General features: G+C 38.5%; 4 protein-coding genes across 4 annotated transcripts; 2 read left to right on the top strand and 2 right to left on the bottom strand.

Moving 5' to 3' along the window:
- The first annotated feature begins 140 nt into the window (after positions 1–140).
- Positions 141–3,385, top strand: PHT3;3 (phosphate transporter 3;3). Its single transcript, XM_048110746.2, has 6 exons — positions 141–570; positions 1,776–2,125; positions 2,209–2,252; positions 2,590–2,804; positions 2,885–3,009; positions 3,111–3,385. Exons 1-6 carry the CDS (start codon positions 430–432, stop codon positions 3,136–3,138), a joined length of 903 nt encoding a protein of 300 aa, XP_047966703.1. The 5' UTR covers positions 141–429; the 3' UTR covers positions 3,139–3,385.
- Positions 3,386–4,192: 807 nt separating this feature from the next.
- On the top strand, positions 4,193–7,451 carry LOC125212004 (calcium-dependent protein kinase 26-like). The gene is made up of 8 exons (XM_089067298.1): positions 4,193–5,324; positions 5,398–5,541; positions 5,619–5,771; positions 5,920–6,035; positions 6,158–6,325; positions 6,452–6,676; positions 6,762–6,907; positions 7,026–7,451. Exons 1-7 carry the CDS (start codon positions 4,598–4,600, stop codon positions 6,894–6,896), a joined length of 1,668 nt encoding a protein of 555 aa, XP_088923424.1. The 5' UTR covers positions 4,193–4,597; the 3' UTR covers positions 6,897–6,907; positions 7,026–7,451.
- A 1,372-nt stretch (positions 7,452–8,823) lies between these two features.
- LOC125212006 (uncharacterized) lies at positions 8,824–9,669 on the bottom strand. Its single transcript, XM_048112006.2, has one exon. It carries the CDS (start codon positions 9,572–9,574, stop codon positions 9,098–9,100), a length of 477 nt encoding a protein of 158 aa, XP_047967963.1. The 5' UTR covers positions 9,575–9,669; the 3' UTR covers positions 8,824–9,097.
- Positions 9,670–10,416: 747 nt separating this feature from the next.
- On the bottom strand, positions 10,417–18,962 carry LOC125211738 (brefeldin A-inhibited guanine nucleotide-exchange protein 1-like). The gene is made up of 11 exons (XM_048111652.2): positions 17,654–18,962; positions 16,826–17,143; positions 16,341–16,671; positions 15,706–16,128; positions 14,420–14,709; positions 13,901–14,174; positions 13,184–13,686; positions 12,762–13,083; positions 12,096–12,459; positions 11,252–11,907; positions 10,417–11,134 (listed from the first exon to the last, which is right to left on the bottom strand). Exons 1-11 carry the CDS (start codon positions 18,676–18,678, stop codon positions 10,535–10,537), a joined length of 5,106 nt encoding a protein of 1,701 aa, XP_047967609.1. The 5' UTR covers positions 18,679–18,962; the 3' UTR covers positions 10,417–10,534.
- Between the last annotated feature and the right edge of the window lie 1,545 nt (positions 18,963–20,507).

Raw genomic sequence — 20,507 nt, 5'->3', positions numbered from 1 at the left:
GTTTGATAGCACAAGAAACAAAAATGAAATCAAGAATTTGGAATCTCTTGGATTGGGCCTTGGAGTAATGAGAGAGGGAATGATATGTGCAATTTTGATGCCCAAAATCAAAGCTTTAAGAGTCCATTAATCACACCATAATCTATGATTAATTAGGGCTCCAAAGTCCAATTGATGCAAAAGATTGCAACTTTCCTCTGCATGTTTGAAGATGAATTAAAGCCCTTCTAATTTTGCGGGTCTCAGCATGGAAACGTGGATCAATTTCACAACAACAACGACAATAAAAAGTAGCTGCTATATACGACTGGTTCCTGCAATTTCGCGGCTCTGATGTCGAATCGAATCGAATTGAATTGAATTGAACAGGCTTAGCTGCGAGTATGATCGAGCGGTGCTGAATTCGTTTCAAGCGACGGGAATTTGGGGATGGAGACGTGGCGGCGGCGGCGCAACATCGAGGAGTTTTCCAAGGGGTATTACGGGGTGTGCGCGGCGGGAGGAATGCTCAGCGCCGGAGCTACGCATCTCGCCATCACCCCTCTCGATGTGTTGAAGGTTAACATGCAGGTTTTGCTCCGTTTACGATCTCCAGCTTCATCTGTTTTTGACGATGATTGCATTTGTTCTTAAGTTCTAATTGTGATTTTGGGCATAGAAATCCGAATGTGGAGCCTTCTAGAATTCGGAAGAAATGAATTTCTGGGTAGAATTGTGTTATGTTTGTTGCAGTTGGTAGATTTCTTCAATTTCTGCTTGTTTTCTGAGTAGAATTGTGTGGTGTTCTTAGGTTATGTCGAAATGATTTCCGTCGTGTGTAGCTTAAGGTCCCTGAGTGCTACCTTGTTATGAGATGATAAATGTTGCTGGAAATTAGAAGAAAAAGAGGTGGTGATGGTGATGTGCCCTGGTTGTGTTTTTCGGTTTTGACTCGAGATGATTGCGTTTCACGTTTCAGTTCGTGATTCCTGATTATGTTTTGGGCCTAGAAATCTCAATGTGGAGCCTTCTAATATTCTAAAGAAGTGTTTTTCTGAATAGAATTATGCATATGTTGAAACATGCATTACAGTTGGTCAATTCCTTCATTTGTCCCTTGTTTTCTGAATAGAATCTTGTAATGTTCTTTGGTTATGTTATGTCGCGATGATTTTTATTGTGCGTAGCTTCTTATTCGGTTCTTTAGTGCTACCTTGTCTTCAGATGAGAAATGTTGCTGAGAATTCGAAGAGAAAGAGGGGGGTGGGGGGGGGGGGGATGTGCCCTTGTTGTGTGTTTTTTTAATTGTTTTGAATCTTGTTGATTGCAATACACAATCATGTGTCAGTTCGTAAAGCCCTAATTGAGATTTCGGGCCTAGAAATCCCGCTGTGGAGCCTTTTACTATCTGAAAGAAATGAATTTTCTGAATAGAATTATGTTTATGTTGACAGTTCATGTATTACAGTTAGGTAATCCCTTCATTTCCCCCTTGTTTTCTTAATAGAGTTATGCCATGTTCAATGGTTATGTCAAGATGATTTTCGCTGTGTAGCTTATATAGTTAGGTTCCTGAGTGCTTATTTGTTTTCAGATGAGAAATGTTGCTGAAAATTAGAAGAAAAAGAGAACAAAGGTGATGGTGGTGTGGAGGGGGATGTGCCCTGGTTGTGTGTGTGTGTGTTTTATCGATGATTGTGTTTCATCACTTCATGTTTAAGTTCGTACTCCCTAATTGCGATGATGTGCCCTGGTTGTGTTTTTCAGTGCTACATTTGCTGATTTGCACGTTTCAGGTGAATCCAGTGAAATATAATGGCATCATATCAGGGTTCAGTACTCTTTGCCGAGAAGAAGGTGCTTCGGCTCTTTGGAGAGGTTGGTCCGGAAAACTTATTGGTTATGGTGTACAAGGTGGATGCAAGTTTGGTCTCTACGAATATTTCAAGAAACTTTATGGCGATCTACTGGTGAATCAGAACAAGGGTGTCATATTCTTCCTCAGCGCTGCCTCTGCTCAAGTCTTTGCTGACATTGCTCTCTGCCCATTTGAAGCTGTCAAAGTTCGAGTCCAGTCGCAGCCACGTTTCGCCAATGGCTTGGCTGATGGATTTCCTAAAGTTTACACTAAAGAAGGGTTTTACGGGTAACTAAAGCTAACCCCATCAAGTTTAGTTGAAATCTCACCTTGGGAAACATTGACACGTGCTGCGTTAAAATTGTTTGCAGATTGTACAGAGGACTGCTTCCACTCTGGGGCCGTAACCTTCCATGTAAGCACCTTTGCTGCAATCGTCTTCTTTTATTTCATTGCTTAATGTGCTTGCTCTTACATTTTTAGTTCTTGGGCTCTAAAAAGTTTGTTCCCGAATTCGTTGGAGATATTGTTCATCTATAGATACGAACTATAGGATACATCAGTCCCCATGAAGCCCAGAAACATGACCTTTTCCACTAAAAGCATTCTTTGCTCGCTGCATTACGTGATTACCTCCATACCGACATCTAAAGATCACTAGGGCGTTATAACCCATGGCTGAGAATATACGTGTTTTCATGTACGATAGCTTCACTTTTGCTACTGCTGACCGCCATCCTTGTTTTTGGCAGTCTCCATGTTCATGTTCACAACATTTGAGCACTCCGTGGATCTAATGCATCGCAAAGTTATACGAAGAAAGAGAGAAGATTGCTCGATACCCCAGCAACTTGCTGTGACGTGTCTAGCCGGGTATTCAGCTGGGATTGTTGGTGCTGTGATCTCCAATCCTGCTGACAACATAGTTTCATCTCTTTACAACAAAAAGGCTCCAAGTATACTGCAGGTATTTCGCTAGGATCGATCAAATCCGTTCATATTGGTCCTCGTATACAAATATATATGTCGCCCGTGTTTTTCTTTCAGGCGATAAAGAAGATCGGGCTTGCCAATCTGTTCACCAGAAGTCTCTCCGTTAGAATTGCAACGGTGGGTCCTGTCGTTACGTTGCAATGGTTTTTCTACGACAGCATCAAAATGTTCACGGGACTGTAAGTATATATAACCACTCCAATTGTTCGTAGTTTCTGCTCAGATATTGTCATCCTTCTTCTCATCAGATGAAAACATTGTGTTTTTTTCGGGTATGCAGACCTGCGAGCGGAGGGGTGAGGAGCTAGTTGGCTATCATCGAGCAGCCAGCGACAAAGGCAACGGGGGCTTGGCCGGTGCCAGACAAAGGCAGGGTCGGGTGGACAAGAAATGGACCAAAAATGAAGCTTTGGGGAGTTTCAGTCATTTTGGTAGAAATAATAAGCAACAGCTTTAAATTTCTTATTTTTGGATAAATTGATTTTTTAACCTAATGGAAAGTGACGTTTGGGTAATTCTAAAGTTAGATTTATATTAATACTTCTTTATTTTCTAGTAGAGTATAAAATATCCTTACCTTTTTTCTCTTTTTTTTGGTAGCTTCCTACTTTTTTGTTAGACTTATAGTTGTTTATAATTAATAGTTAGGACTCTAAATATTTTATTTAAATATGAATTCATCTATTTATGAATTAATTAGTTACTACTTCCTCGGTTCGTGAGGATAATTGTTTTATCATTTTAGTCCGTTCATGAATAAGTGTTTTGATTCATTTTTATTATAAATGATAATAGGGTTTTACATTTTATTAACTCATTCTACTCATATTTTATTTAAAATATATATATATATATATATATATATATATATATATATAAGTTGGACCTATATTCTCTTAATTTTCTTTCTTAATATTTTTTAAAATTCGTGTCGACATAAAATGAGTCTCATAATGACGGGCGGATGGAGAATTAACTATAAAGAGAAAAAATGATTAGAGAAATATTAGTGGAAAATTAAATGAAACATATTAGAAAAAAAAAATACTTTTATAGAGAAATTAAAATAGAAAAAATAAAATTATTTTTGTGGACTAGTATTACATACAAAATGCATAGGCATAACATATTCTTATTTCAATAATAAAAAAACTACACTAAATTATATTATGTAGTAAGTACTGAGAAGGAGAATTAAATGCAAATTCATAGCAAATTAAAAAAAAGAAATTCATGGCATATTAGTATTTATTTTTGAAATATATGTGATATTTAAAAAATAAATATATGTATGTATGATGTATGTATACAGGCATACAGCAGTAAGCAGTTGACGGATTAAACGCGCAGCGGTCCGACACACATATATATACGAATTCCTTTGACTCAATCAATCCCTCTCTCCCCATTTTTCCCGGTAATGCTTCAATTTCATCTCGAGATCTACAAAGCCTCTTCATTTCCTCTCCATCAATCCATCTCCGCATCTGCTCAATCATCTGCGTACGTTTCCTTCTCCTTCGCTCTCCAATATTCATTTTCCTTTACCATTTCCGCAATCATCTATTTATGCTTATTGGTTTGATTATTCATCCGATCTCCATCGCCATTTCTGTTTATTGCGCTGAATTAGCTTTTAATTGAGTTTTTCCGTTGATTAATTGGCGTGTAATTGTATGATTGAATTCATAATTTCCAGAAAAAAGGGGGGGGGGGGGGGAAGAATAATTGGATGGTGGAAAGGGGCAGAGAGAGATTTAAGGTTTGATGGGCAATACATGCCGTGGATCATTGGGAGACAAGCCTTCAGAGGTGTATAGTGAGCCGGAAGAGCAGCTGAATTCGAAGTCCGATTCCTCCTCCCGGAGCGGTGAAGACGCCCACCCCAGCCCTAAAAAGGAGCATAGTTTGCCGCCGGTGATTTGCCCCAGCAAAGACAGCCACAGCAGCAGCATCGTCATGACCCGAGGCATGGCCAACCAGGCTCACTTCGTCATGGGCCACAAGACGGCCAATATCCGGGATCTATACGTGCTCGGGCATAAACTCGGGCAGGGGCAGTTCGGTACGACTTATCTCTGCACTGAGATCGCCACGGGTTTACAATTCGCTTGTAAATCGATAACGAAGAGGAAGCTGATCTCCAAGGAGGATGTGGAGGATGTTAGGAGGGAGATCCAGATAATGCACCATCTGGCTGGTCACAAGAATATCGTCACGATTAAGGGGGCGTACGAGGACACTCTGTATGTCCACATTGTCATGGAGCTTTGCAATGGAGGTGAATTGTTTGACCGGATTATACAGAGGGGGCACTACACGGAGCAGAAGGCGGCTGAGCTGACTAAGATCGTCGTTGGTGTTGTTGAGGCTTGCCATTCGCTCGGAGTTATGCATAGAGATCTTAAACCGGAGAATTTCTTGTTGGTTAACAAGGATGATGATTTCTCTCTTAAAGCTATTGATTTTGGACTCTCTGTTTTCTTCAAGCCAGGTATTAGTAGCTAATTACCACTTCTAATTGCTTCGGATGTCTGTTTAACTTCGTACACTGTTTGCTTCTTCAGGGCAGATTTTCACTGATGTGGTCGGAAGCCCGTATTATGTTGCACCTGAAGTTCTGTTGAAGCATTACGGGCCACAAGCTGATGTGTGGACAGCAGGAGTCATCCTCTACATATTGCTTAGTGGTGTGCCTCCGTTTTGGGCTGGTAATGAGTTTTTACATCCCCTTGCTTTAGAGATTCGTATCCAAATTCCAAACTGATGATTTATGTTGGTTGTTCAGAAACACAGCAGGGGATATTTGATGCTGTTTTGAAGGGTCACATTGACTTTGAATCCGACCCATGGCCACTGATATCGGAGAGTGCTAAGGATCTTATTCGGAAGATGCTATGCATGCATCCTGCAGACCGTGCAACTGCTCATCAAGTATTAAGTGTGTTTGCTACCCTATCTTTAATATCGTATTTTCCACTTCGTATGTCAATCAGCAATCCTTCAGCCTGTGCGACTGCACATGATCGTTGTTTGCACTACACTACAAAAACATCTTTAATGCTTTTCTTGCTTGAAAACCATACTAGGTCATCCTTGGATATCTGAAAATGGCGTTGCTCCTGACAGAGCCTTGGACGCGGCTGTACTTTCTCGCCTTAAGCAATTTTCTGCAATGAATAGGTTGAAGAAAATGGCTTTGAGGGTAAGTAACGGGCGCAGTTAAATATTTATAGCATTTTTCTTTGAAGGTTCTCATCAGTTTTGATTCTGTTGTCAGTCAAGATTTAGGAAATAGAAATAAATGGGATTCTACTCTTGCTCCAGGTAATAGCTGAAAGCTTGTCAGAAGAGGAGATAGCCGGCTTAAGAGAGATGTTTACGGCCATGGACACTGACAACAGTGGCGCAATCACATTTGACGAACTCAAAGCTGGTTTGAGGAAATATGGTTCCACATTGAAGGATACAGAAATTCGTGATCTTATGGATGCGGTATGGGCGTATCTTGTCAATAAGTTTATAGTCTGTATGCTTCTTGTTCGGTTCTTCAGTAAGATTTTTTTATCAATATGTTTAAAGTTTCTGTCATTCATAGTTGAATTGTTATTATGCTTGCAGGCTGATGTAGACAACAGTGGGACGATTGATTACGGAGAATTTATAGCAGCGACAATGCACTTGAATAAACTCGAGCGTGAGGAACATCTTTTGGCAGCGTTTCATTATTTTGACAAAGATGGAAGTGGCTATATTACATTTGATGAACTCCAGCAAGCTTGCGAAGAACAACACATGTCGGATAACTTCATTGAAGATATCATCAAAGAAGTTGACCAAGATAACGTAAGTCCCCCTGCTTTTGTTGAGCGATGCAAGTAATTTATCATGGATATGAGTTTAGATAATCTTCCCCGGTACATGATTCCAGGATGGAAGGATCGATTATGGGGAATTCGTTGCTATGATGACAAAGGGTAATGCTGGCATCGGAAGGCGCACGATGCGAAACAGCTTGAATATGAGCATGAGAGACGCTCCGGAAGCCCTTAGCTTTTCGCTTTAAACTCGCCACAGGTATTTAACACAACTTTTTTTGCCTTCTAGATTTATCACAACAAGTGAAGCTCTCTCTATGTTTATAATAGAAATCCATTATTTCATTAGTTTATTGAAGTAGAGATTTTATCATCAGGTCTAGTGAGACAGCATACCCCTTACCTGACCTTCACCCATCAATTCAATCCCGATTGACCTATTAAACCGTTAGCCCGACTTGCATAGGACTAGGGCGCGGTGTACAGGAAGAAGAATGTTAGACAAGGTTCGGCTAAATATGCCTCTTAAAGTGATGCGTGTTCAAGTACTTGGGACGGTACTCGTGTCTCTGCGAAACTAGACAGGTTGTGACCTTCATACTGGAGATAGGAATGTTGTAATTTAGATTAGTGAACTACTACAGCAGCGGATGCTTGGTAATCTATTTATAGTGTTGTAATTTTGTCTTTCTTTTGATTTATTTTTTTTCTGTTGGATATACCAATATCATATAGTACATGTGTATTTAACAAAATGCAATCAATATTTACAAGCGATAACAGAGTATTTGTAGATTCTCTAAGGTATTGCATTTGCTATGATTTATAGCATTATATTCCACTTGCAGTATCATTTGCAATTGCAATCTCTTGCAACAGAATTGTGTGAAAACATGCACACAATGACAATATATATATATACAGCTTAGTAAAATATTGGCCCAAATCTCCTCTAATTCTTGAATACATGTGCCATGTGGGTTAATGATTGAGATGATGAAGGTGTTCAATTAATTCTTTATGCAATTGTCCATATTAAATGAGGGACCCAATTTAAGTATTCTCAATCGAGACCCAACTACCCAATTAATCTATTCATGCCACTCCATAATTCCCAATTTCCTTTATTTCAATGGAACTATGACTTAGATATTCTCCCAAGCATTAAGGATGGAATTATTCCTTTAAGGTAACACCTAATGAAATAGGACTTTTGTCGTTTCATATTAAGATGAAGGGTGCCTTAGTTAGAACTTTCGGTGACCAATGACAATAACGCGTCTTAGTTGATAAGACGTTTTTTCTGGTTTCTTAAAAATAAATGAAAAAGGCTTCAAAGAAATCATTAGTTTCTAATTTTGCGGAAGATGGTTGTTGATGTTTATTTTTGTTTCAGCCATTAATCCAGCAGAACCGGCCTACAACGTTTACAATTTCATTTTTTTAAAAACGTAACAAGACCACTTAATTTTTTTTCGGTTACTGATTCGGCCCGAATTTATAGTCAATGGTCCCCAATCGGCGATAAACGGGCCCGTTTCGATTAAAATTGGCATCACCGATTCATGAAATGAGACAGCGTGGACATACTTTAATTTCCTCGTCACCCTCAAGTTGGATGACCTGTCATTAGTATGAGTAGCATATGCCTTTCAATGACTAATACCAAATTCCAATTATTACAACCATGTGCATCCTTTGTTAACTTGTCATTCTCTTCCTATTATTGCATTAAAATTCAATTTAATCTAATTTAATCAGCAACTAGTTAATTAATTTAACTTTCCAATAAGTGATGTTGTTTCCACCTACTACAAGTCTACAAGCAGGAAATCGAAGGTTCGTCAAACTAATTTTGTCACGTCAAGCTTTCTGCAAGTTAACTTAATCGGTAATACACTTTCCTCGCAATTAGGTGATCGAAGAATTGAATCATTACACTCACGAGTCAATGAGAAACCATTATTGGTGTGTGTATGTTTGTTAAACTCGTACACATGAAGCCCTCTAGGAACTTGATCGATAATGCAATCAATGAATCGAAGACTTAGATGAGAAACCATTTTTACTTTTCATTAATAGTACCAGCATCTAACACTTTACAAGTTAACTTAATTGATAATGCGTTTTCCTTAGCATCAGTAAGTAGCTTGTGAAAACGGATTAATTGAGAAATTATTAGCAAAAATGTGCCACCGACATAGGCAACAATAAATAAATAAATTTTGCACCGACGGCCAGAACCGAATCCAGACTGTAGCCGAGCATTTTACAATTACGCGTTTATCTTCAAAATTCCACCAATTACAAACCAAACTAATCAATCAATTCAAAGAATATCATACAAATTCACATAATATGCTACAAACAACGCGTGATTGAATGAATCCAGTCGACAGAAATCACAGCAGCGAATATATGATATATCAACATAATCGGAACGGTAGATTCAGTGAATGAGAGAAGCGGCGGACCTTCCGTCGTCGAAATTCTTCGCGTAATTGAACGAATCGTAGCGGAACGTCTGCGGCAGGCCGACGCCGTCCGATCCTCGCAGCTTGCGCCGCAGCTGCGACGCGACCTTGTGGATGACGTGGCGCCAGCTGCCCCTGCTGTGGCTGCCGATCGCGGCGGCCTCGTCCTCGTTCATCTCCAGATCGGCGGCGAAGGTAGGTTTTCTGGCGAGGATCCAGCCCCATCCCCATCCCCACCACCTCCGCACCGAGCTGCCGGCGTATTCGCCCATGGCGGAGATGGATTTGGAGCGGCGCATCGCCCAGGCGGCGGCGGCGGAGGAGGAGGACGGCTGGATCTTCAGATTTAGCGAGAGGGAGGAGAGGCGGCGGCGGATCCCCGGGGCTGAGGAGGCCTCGGATTGCGAGAGAGGGAGGGATTCGTTTCTGTGGAGGTGGAAAACGGAGCTCATTGTGAATCTGTGATTGATTTTGGAGTGAATTGTAGAGAGAGAAAGGAGATGGAGAAGAAGAGAGATGGAATGATTTTTTTTGTGTTTACACTTTTACAGCGTGTTTTTATTTGGGTGTTTGAAATTGTGATGATTGGTTGTTTCGTCTGTTTACATTTTGAATTTCCGTTTTTTTGTTTTGTTTTTTATTTTCAAAATCTTCCCTTAATTGTGGGATTTTTCTTTATTACTAATACTTTTCCTTTTCATCATTCTCGAATCTTTGATTTGTGGATGCAGTAATCAGTAATCACTTTACTTTCCATGGCGGAAGCCGGATTCGGGAATTAGAAATCGTGAAGAGTGTCGTAGTTTGTGGTTCATCGACCAATAGTGAATGATTATCATAATGGACGAAGAAATGACACGAACCACAATTCTATGGGAAACCAAACTCGTTGAGTCAAAGATATAAGAATTTTGTCTAATTTGATCCAATCCGAGAATTTAAATTTTTATGAAAAATGAATCTGATCCGAAAAACCAAAATTTTATGAGAAATGAATCCGATCCACATTGTCTGAAAATCTGAATTCGAAATCTGATCCGATCCGAAAAATCTTAAATTGCATAAAAATATAGTCTTTCAATATCACAAAAATTTGAAAATTAAATGCCAAAATCTGAAAATCTAGTCAAATAGCATTAAAATTGTTCAACACATAATATATTTGTTAAGTTTATAATTGTAATATACCATAAAAATAAAGGCACGAGAATTAATGCATAATTGGTAAGCAGGTGAGATAAAGAATGCTAGTGTAGCCAAAATTAGTTTAGTATGAATGCATATATTTCTGAAGTAACCCAAAATGGCTTTGTTCCTCAATATAGAATCTTCAAGCATCAAAACAATATCCCTATCGATAATGAATGAGGCAACAGAAGAATCTCAATTTATACTCTATACATAAACAAGCCTCACTTACATACTAAAGGACCTATACACGACTGAAATATACTGCTCAAAACCCTCTGCACTTCCATCGAACTATGCTCGCTTCGCACGAGACCCACCAGCAACGGAAACAGCTGAGAAACATGCCTCCTGAACGAATCCCTCTCTAGACTGCCCAGAATCCGCATAACTGACAGAACTAGAGGCGTCCGAGCTGCTAGTTCCTCCTTCTTCGCGGAGCCCAGTGGGAGAACACAGTTTGCCCTGGGTTTATCCTGTGATACGTATTCGAATCCACTGCACCCCAGGTATGTCTGCAGCACTTGCTTGCATACAGAAACGAGCTCGCCTTCCACGTTCTTCTCCTGGGACAGAGATGGACTGTTCACTAGTAGATCGTGCAAGAAGTTTAGGTAGCTCTTGTATGACTCGTTTTCAAAGTGAACGAGTGGTGGACCTGAGATCTCCAGCATAGAGCATGCTCTGTCTAACTTGAGCAGTAATGACGTTTGGGTGTTCAAATCGTGGGAGTGAGACGATGTTGATGAAAAGATTCCGAGTACTGTGGTGACAATATTTGGAGACAGGGACTTCCAGTGGATCTTGTAAATATCAGTCACAACCTGTGAGTAAGGAGAAAGATCAGCATGAAACTTCAACGAGCTATCGAAAATTGAGTTTAAGAAAAAAGATTTGGCATGCTGGTAAACGCACGACTCAGAGAAAGATAGAGCGTGAACCTGTATAACAAGTAGCTGTATATTAATATGGACTTTCATCCTTGATACAATATATGCCACAGTTTGAAGGTTTTCGTTATTATCCTCAGAGCCATCATTATTTACTCCACGGCCGGTAGACAATTCCATTTCATTATCGGGCTGAGAAACATCTGGAATCTCAATGCTGTCCATGGTTTTCAGAAGCTTCGCAAATTCAGGCAGACTGGAACCAGCAGCCTCTTTCAAACAGAGAACGATATCTTGCCACTCATCTTCGGAGAGTTTGCTCCCTAAATCATTAGCCAAACGCATCAAAGCAGCTACCGCTGCACTTGAGGGGCCTTGACCTGGACTTTTCATAAACCCCACTAGTATGGATACTACTCCATGCATCTGGGTTCTTACCATATCGAAGAAATGGACAAATAAGTCAATCAGACACTCTGCTGCAACTATAGAAGTTTCAGAATCCCATACATTCCCCTCGGGATGTAAGGGACCAGAATCTTTAATGTCAACACTGATTCTGAATATGGGAAAGATCGCGCAATTGAAAACATTAGCCCAGAATGGTTGTGTAAAAAGTTGACCATGATCCTTTAAAATATTGAACAGGACTTCCAGAGCACCCTTTCTGATGGCTGCTCGAGGATCTGATGTCAATTTTGATAGTCCTGAAGTTGAAATAATAAAAAAAATCAATAACCTAAAGCAAGGGGTATCAATCGGTAAATTTGTTATATCCACCAATAGAAACAAGACTACAACGACATCAGAAAAAAACAAGACATTTTTTGTGACCAGAGATACAACCATTTCTGGCTAGACTGCCACCAGAATGATTATCAATTAAATTAAATACCTGAGAGCAAGGGAATCCAGAAATTCGCAACATAGTCATCCTTGTCTGTGCAAGTTTGACTATCGGCAGCATTTTCATTTAAACCTTGACTGCAAGAATCATCCTCCTTACTTTTTTCCCTACAAACAAGTCCACCATCTGCAAGTTTGACGGCGCAGAACCGCAGAAAAGCAATAGCATTGAGGCTGACATCACTGTTAAATTTACTATTTGTGAAGGTGATGAGGCACTTGACACAATCTGTAAAAATCAAAGCTTCTGTCTCAGTTATGTAGGGGAAATATTCCCGCACTATTTTCTCCATTGTTTCAAAGGCCAACAAGACTATGCTCTTCCTTTCATCAGCTGCAGCCGCTGTAAAAACCTGAAATCACATTTCAAAGGCCAACCAAGGCATCACAATATGGTTCAAAATATAATCTAAGAAGCAAGGGCGTTATTTCAATCTTTACTAAAACTCGATGAATTAAGGAAGTTCATTAATCAGTCTGAACAAAAGTATGCACCTTCTACAACTATTAGCCATCTCAAAAATCTAAAAGATAGTCTCACTGGTAGCTGGACAACAAAGTGTAACATGAACTTCCATGGAAGTTCCATAAAAACCTATATGAAAGATACTTGGAAATGAAAGCATCCATGATTAAATGTGAAATAAAACATTACCGTGAAAACACTCTTCCATCCAGATTTTATGTTACCAACACGACTGAGGACCATTTGAGAGATACATCGAACTATTAACTCTCTGATCTCTGTGGAATTACTTTTCTGCATCACAACTGCAAAGGGTATCAAAAATTCATTTTGAAAGTTGTAATTTGCCAGTTCTTCTCGTTCTAGGAATTTCATAGCAAGTTGCCGCAGTGAGTCCATAACAAAGATTGCAACAGACAGATTTTCTGACAACCCAACCGCCACAAAAAAATCGGAAAGGACACTCCATATCCGGGACCACACAAGTCTTATGCGATTCATGTTATAATGTCTGCAAAACAAAGGCATCAATTTGTTTTATTTCCCAATCTAAATGACACAAGCACAGCACTAAGATTAATCATTACTTTCAATTCAGGAAAGGATCTTACGCAACTTCCACGAGTTTTGTGAGGCTAAACACGCGTGGATCAGTTGGAGACTGCAATTCTAACATGGAGACTTTGCAGAGTGCCGTTACAAAGGACACAATTGCTTCACTATTTAACCTTTGGCTATGAGCGAAAATGTGGTTTAGTTCAAAATTCCCTATTTGGTCAAGCAAATACAAGTTTGAAATGAAATGATTGATCTGCTCTGGAGAAACAAGACCAGGAGTGTTTTTTCCAAGAGAGGTGCTATCGTAAGAGCCCCCTCGAACAACTGCCATTACAGCTGGGTTCTGGAGTGTTCCTTTTCTCTTCAGGGATGGATAATTCACATTTCTTAATGTAACATCATCGTGTTCTGAGTTCGATGTATTAAGGAAGGATGAATCAGATGGTGCTCCCTCTCCCAAGAGCTGTAGATTCTCAAACCGGGATAAACATGTCAAAATGTGTTCCCATGATTCCTGAAGGTTATTGCCATCTTCAATAGCAATTGATATAATGGCCTGAAAAGGAAACACAGTTTGCCTCAGTTCACTTTCATGGAATATAAATACTTCATATTACCAAAATACCCATACAATCAGCGCATACATTCATCGAGATAACGGAAACCACACATAAATATTATACTCGTCATGGTGGTCTTGACACTTGAGTTAAAGGTAAGCAGATATCACACAAGTGGTTTATTTATTGAAGGATCAAATTGACATATACCTTCACTGCATCTACATTTTTTTGTTTCATATCTGCAGCACAATGGAGGTAAGTAAATTTGGCGACAGTGGTAACAAAAGCATCCCTCTGGGTTTGCATCCCCATCACTGCTGTAACATGCACAGCATTTCGGAAGCCCTGTAAGCACTGAGAAGTAGCCTCCTTGTCATCACTCTGGTCCAGAGTTACACTAAATGCAGCAAGCATTGGGCCCCAACAAACTTCAACCATGAACCTCAATATTGCAGGATCTGCTACAGCATGATAAACAACTCTGCAGAAGAAAAAGGGAATACTTAAGAAAATTCTGCAAAGTAGTACACCCTCAGAATGAAAAACCAGAAACATGATAACATTGCATTATAGTTTACTCCAATTGCATTGAATAATTTCAACTGATAGTTCCGTTTAGGCCACTTCCTATTCCAAGTAGATGATAGCCTGATACTGGTTCTAGATAACAAATATCTAATACAAAAATAGTCTAGCAAACTACTGTAAAGTGTAACTGGATCATACTCTGATTTTGCAGATTTTGCTTTAAACTGTTCCTGGATATGTTTTAACAGATATCCGTTTGCACCCAGTGCTTTTTCTTCAGGCTGCTTCCACACCAGATTGAGTATACCATCTAAGCCCAGCAGTTTATTCAGGCTGTTTCCTTGTTTGCTTTGTGGAGCAGAAGGATCAGGCTTCATTTTAATCTCATTTTTCACAATATGGTCATACAGAGTGCCCAAGTAATCCTCAGATAGGTCCTTGCCGTCATCTATGCCTCGGTTATTCCGAATGAAATCAGCCTTGGTCATCTTCAAAGTCAAAACCCAATCTCAATATAAGTCAGAAGAAGCCCACACTTACAAACAAAACCAAATCAAGGAGTAGCTAGAACTGGGGAAAACAAGTGCAGTGTAAGTAAAACACTTCTACTTTCACATCTTTTGCCTATTCATGAACATAAAAATGGGTCCGAGAATTCGAGATACATGGGACATCTTGGGTCCATGCAAGCTTAGATTATGAATGTCCACAAGGAATTATTCAATTGTTTAGTACGTCTAAGGTGCTATGATATCCAATTTATATGTTTCTGGACCATGCTTCTAGCAGATAATAATGGCTTAGAGTTCACCAACAAAGAGGAAGCATGTCAAAGAACGCTTCTGAAAAGTTTATTTAGAACGAAAAGATCAAATCATGCAAATTAAGACCATCTACATATAATGGTTTTTAATTAATTTCATAAAATTATGGGGAAGGAAAAATTATACTCAAACTAGTAAAGAACTCTTTTGCTTAAAATTTAAAGATCTCATTCTAAATAAAATAGATATTACCGTACTAAAGTTATATAGACTAAAGTGTTGCAGAATGCAGAGTATAGATATTACCTTACTAAAGTTATATAGACTAAAGTGTTGCAGAAGTCAGAATGCAGAGTGAAGAAAGAATATCATAATGCGTGCATAGTAAAGCATACCGAAGAGAATATTGAATCGTGAATCTAAATAAGATTACAATGAAGGCATCAAGTTAAAAGAGAATACTTCAGTAGTACATAGTTTGACTTCTATGCTGGGAGATAGCACAGGGATGCCAAAAAGAAATAAGACTATATACTATGCAACCAAACTGTTCGAATTCTTGTCATTAAGCATACATGCACTTTATTTCCAATAATATTGTCACAGAGCTCATTACTAAAAGTCTAGAAGCATGTTACTTTCCCCTTTCAAACAAATTAGAAACATTCCTGGAAACATTGACAGAATAGAAAGGAAACTACTGAAGTATTAGAAATGCACCTTATCCTTTACCATACTATTATGGGCATCGGTATTGAGCATTATGACAGAGTAAGCAAGGACATAAGCCGTATCTGCGCTGGTGAACGAGTTCGGATTGCATTTACAATAGCGCTCTGCAAACTTTTCCATGATGCGGTCGATCTTTTGTGCTTCTCCAGGTAGCCTAAATCCTCTTAGAAAGAATCGTATTGCTTCACCAAAGCCCATCTTCTCAAAGTTGAAGGAATCAACATAAGCGTGCATGACTTTCATAGGGAATTCCTCCCGCTCACCAAAATAATCACCTATCATACTTTCATTCAGGCCAGAAGTAGTTTTCAGAAAATGAGCCACTTCTTCAGGGGAGCTACCAACTTTTTTGGCTTTTATCAAGAACTCAATTCCCTTTGATGGTTTTCTATTGAACAGCGCAGTACCTTTCTGCATTCATTACACTGACATAATCACTGAAATGTCCAAAATCATACCAGTCTTCCACTATAAGAAAATTTTGACTCTTAGTTTTACATGTTAAATATTTGCATTGTTAGAATGCAACCCTATTCTGACATTAAGTTACCCAAAAATTTGACTCCTACTTTAGAATTCTTGAGGACACAGATAAATTACTTAAAGAGAAATAATACGCAAACCTGAATTTCCAACTTATGAGCTCTACGCTGCTCCAGTGTTGCAGCATCATAAATTTCAGAGTTTGCTTCTGGGTGCAGTTCAAAATCAGCATTAGTTGCATCATCATTGTGGTAATTCGGACTCTCAACCATGTTTTCATTATCAGAGGTCTTTGTTGGATTATATTCTCCAACTTTCAGCTGTTGGTCCATCCATGATCCCATTGATTTAATTATCCTCACTAGACACTTAACTGATTCATGACGAAATGTCATATCTTGGATGGGAGACAAGGAGGAAACGGAACCAGGCGGTGGACCTAGAGCAGTTTTTAGAAGGCCATTGACAGACCTGCAAAAATCTATGGGAATTAAAAATTGGCACAAGCTATAGAATACTGTAAAAGGCTATTGAAATCCTGTAAGTATTTGGTCTGCTAAAGGAAATTATTTACTAGTTAAAATATACCAAAAACAACAACAATTTGGGATCAAACTCTCTGTACCTTTCAAATATGTTGGGAGCATCCACATCGCAATCGTAGTTGACAAAAATATCAATAACAATCTGTGGATCCTGAGAGATCTTCTCTAATAAACTCAAAACAGTCATCTTCTGCAAGAAACTAGGCTGGAGCACATTCTCTAGTACTCGAAGAATCAACATGGGAAAGAAAATTCCAATCTCTGATTTCAACCCAGACCTAAATTTCAACAATAGGTTCCAAAATATTGAACAAAGAAGTTGAAAAATAGACATTACAGATTGTCCACTGTTCTTCAACAATGACAGACACAGGTATTGCTTGACAGCATTAAGAAACCTGTTAGAGAAGAACATATTAGCTACTTCGTAAACAAAACATTCCCCTAACATACAAGAAACAGAAGAACATATTAGCTACTTCATAAACAAAACATTCCCCTAATATACAAGAAAGAGAAAACCTCTTAATAATCAAGAAATTATGTGTGCAACTGCAAGTATGATTCCCTTCACTTCAGCCAGTTATTAAGAATCATGAAGATAAAGTTTTGAGTTTCAAAAGGGCTAATGTTGCAACTCATCTTGGGAAGATTAGGGTCTTTCCATTCACATCACCTCCCTGCTAAAGAAGCTCAATAGACACAGACTCAGCACCATACTCGTTCATCCTACTATCTTGACTAATCTATTAATCTATCAAGGCAAATTCGATCAACTTTGTAGGAGAACTAATCTTAATCCACATAGATACTTATGCAGAGATCTCCCTATTGATTTAGCCAAAAATGCTAACTAGAGATCATGTTCAATTAGGTCCACATGAATCATTCTACAGCTTGGTACTTGCCTCTCATTTGTACGCCAGATTGGCCCTGCATTTCCCATGACCACGTTCAAGAGCTCCAAGGAGAGGGTTTTTCCCCTCAGCAGAATCTGATCATCAGAACTCTCCTGTGATGAAAATTTCATAGACAACTTGCATAAATTCTTGAAGAGCATAAAACCATCCTCCCTAATCGTACTATACTCGCTCACATCAGCACTCTCATCAACAGATTTTCTGCTTTCCTCATCAGGCATTTCTTCAGAAGCTTTGGAACCATTTTGCAACTCCGTAGGCGATTTCACCATAAAAGGGCTATCCTTACACTCCATAATCTCATTGATAAAGGTCTGAGCGAAATGTATAGAACTCCCTTCATTAAGATTCCTATCCGCAAACTCGAGCAATTCAAAAACCGAAACGTTCTTCACATCAACGTGCATCGAATTCTCCTGCGTTCGAGTGAAAACAATGATCATCATCTGCGCAAGTACAGCCTTGGCACAGATCTGATTGGTACCACTGTGGCCGCCGAGGTACACATTGTAGCAAGACCTAACAATATAGATTAGGCAATCACCGAGAATGCGATTGCACGGAGATCGAACTGCCGCCAGCAAAACCTTCAGCACCGCCAGCTCAATCGCCTCATCGGCAATTGCAGCACATTTGCAGGCGGAATCAACGATCCGGTAGATAATCGAGGCATCCTCCTTGATCTCGCAGCCGCGGATGAGGCCAAATGAGAAGAGACGGAAGGCGCAATCGAGAGCCGGCTCGACGACCTTAGGGTAGGCCGATTCGAGCGCGGCGATGAGCGGCTGAAGCAGGAGGTCGGCATCGGAGGAGGAGAGGCCGTAGAGAGGGGAGCAGGAGGCGGGATCGGAGGGGTCGTCGGAGAGAGATTCGAGCTTGTCGAGAGCGGATTTGGAGGCGGAAACGAGCTGAGAGTGCTTCCTCCAGGCCACATTTTTGATGATCTTGTCGAGCGAAGGCCCCAGCACCCAGCCGCAGCGGGATGCGCCGCCTAGGGTTGGAGACGCCGACATCGACCGCCCTACCTCTCCAATTGCGGAAACCACATTCCCTAAATCTCGAGCTCAAATGCGGAAATTGGATTTAGTGAAATGAATCGGAGAGGATTAATTAATTGCAGCAGTCGTCGTCGTCGTGAATCGGAAGCAATTCCACTGCTTCCTCAGTTGAATTTTGAATCGGATCGCCTTCACACCTTCGTTTCCGAATTCCGATCTCTCTTCTTCTCTGTTCGTCGCTCTTTCTTTTTCTTTTATTTTTCCTTTTTTTTATTCAATTCGTGTTTAATTTCTCGTGCTTAATTATATCGGACCAAATCCAAGACTCAATTGATTTTATACATGGAAACTCTATTAATTCTATTTTACTTTAATTTTCACTTTCTTTTAATTAATTTTTATTATTATAATCATTTGGATTAATTCTTTGGAATTAGGATTATAGATTTAAGTAGTAACACCCTTTATTATTGAATAGTTAAGAACAAGTGATGCCACTAAAACACATTTTCATTTATTTCAACCAAAAGAATATTGTTTCAACTTATTATTCATAAATCTATTTTAAAGCTTTGTGGGTCAAACTTATGCAATATCTTCACCAACAATTCAAGGGATGGATAAATATAGATTATATTAATTTCAATAGTCCTTATCCTTAATTTCAATTTTAATTCCTACATTTTCGTCAAACTTTACTTATTTAATTTTTGAGTTTTTCCGGCATTGCAACAATTTTCTAAACACTAATCTCTTTTAATTAATGTTAAACAAGAATTTGTTGTATTTATAATCTTTTAGTATATAATAATAATAATAATAAATAAAATCATAAAATGACGTAGAATGCAGAAAATAAGATATAAACTTATTTGAAACAAAACAAAACTTGTTGTTCGGAATGATAGTAAGGGTTGATTCCACTGTTAATGTTATTCATAAAGAAGTTTTTCAAAACTTATGAACTACTAGATTGTTGTTATTTTTCTAAATCTTTTTCTTATTTATGAATATCTGTGTTTTGTTGATCAAAACGGTTGAACTATTTATTTATTCAGTTTATATGATTTTTTCCTCTTTTATCCTTAGTCGCACATTTCTTTTTTATTGTACTATATCATACTCTTTGATCCTCCTTAGTCGCACATCTTTCCTTTGTTGTTTATTTTATTTTACTCCACTTATATTAAAAACTAAAATTGTATAAAATCATTTGTCAAATACGAAATGTTTCATTTTAAGTGGGGTGAGAGAAATATATTTATCTTTTTTGTTATTGTTTATAATGTTTTTTAAGTGTTTATAGTGTTATGAATACTTATTACAATTAATATATATTTTTAACTATAGTATTATATTCTCTTTATCCTCTTTTTTTAAAATCTACGAATTTATTTTTCCTATTTGAAAATCTTATGTCCCGTACATACGGGTGATAACATTAGTTTTCTAAACAGTAATCTCTTGTAATTAATGTTAAATAGAATTTGTTGTATTTATAATCTTTTAGTATATAATAATAATGAATAAAATCATAACACTACTGATGTAGAGTGCGAAAAATAAGATATAAACTTATTTGAAACAAAACAAAACTTGTTGTTCGGAATGACTCCAACATTTGATCTATTGATTAAAGGGGAAATGCATTACTAAGTTATGTTGTGTTGTCATTAGAAGTTCATTTATTCTTAATTTAGTTGGGTATATATGAGTATATGATGCTTATTGTGTTTAGGGCCCATTTTCATACTATTTTTTTTAGAGCTATTTCATAAATTAGAAATTAAAGTCTAAAATAACTTTTCTACCAAGATCTTTCCAATTGTAGTTCATTTGACCAT

The sequence above is a fragment of the Salvia hispanica genome, chromosome 3, assembly GCF_029641045.1.
Source record: "Salvia hispanica isolate PSC_SH4W2 chromosome 3, Shi_PSC_v1, whole genome shotgun sequence".
Classification (NCBI taxonomy): Eukaryota; Viridiplantae; Streptophyta; class Magnoliopsida; order Lamiales; family Lamiaceae; genus Salvia; species Salvia hispanica.
This window is presented reverse-complemented; position numbering and strand designations above follow the sequence as displayed.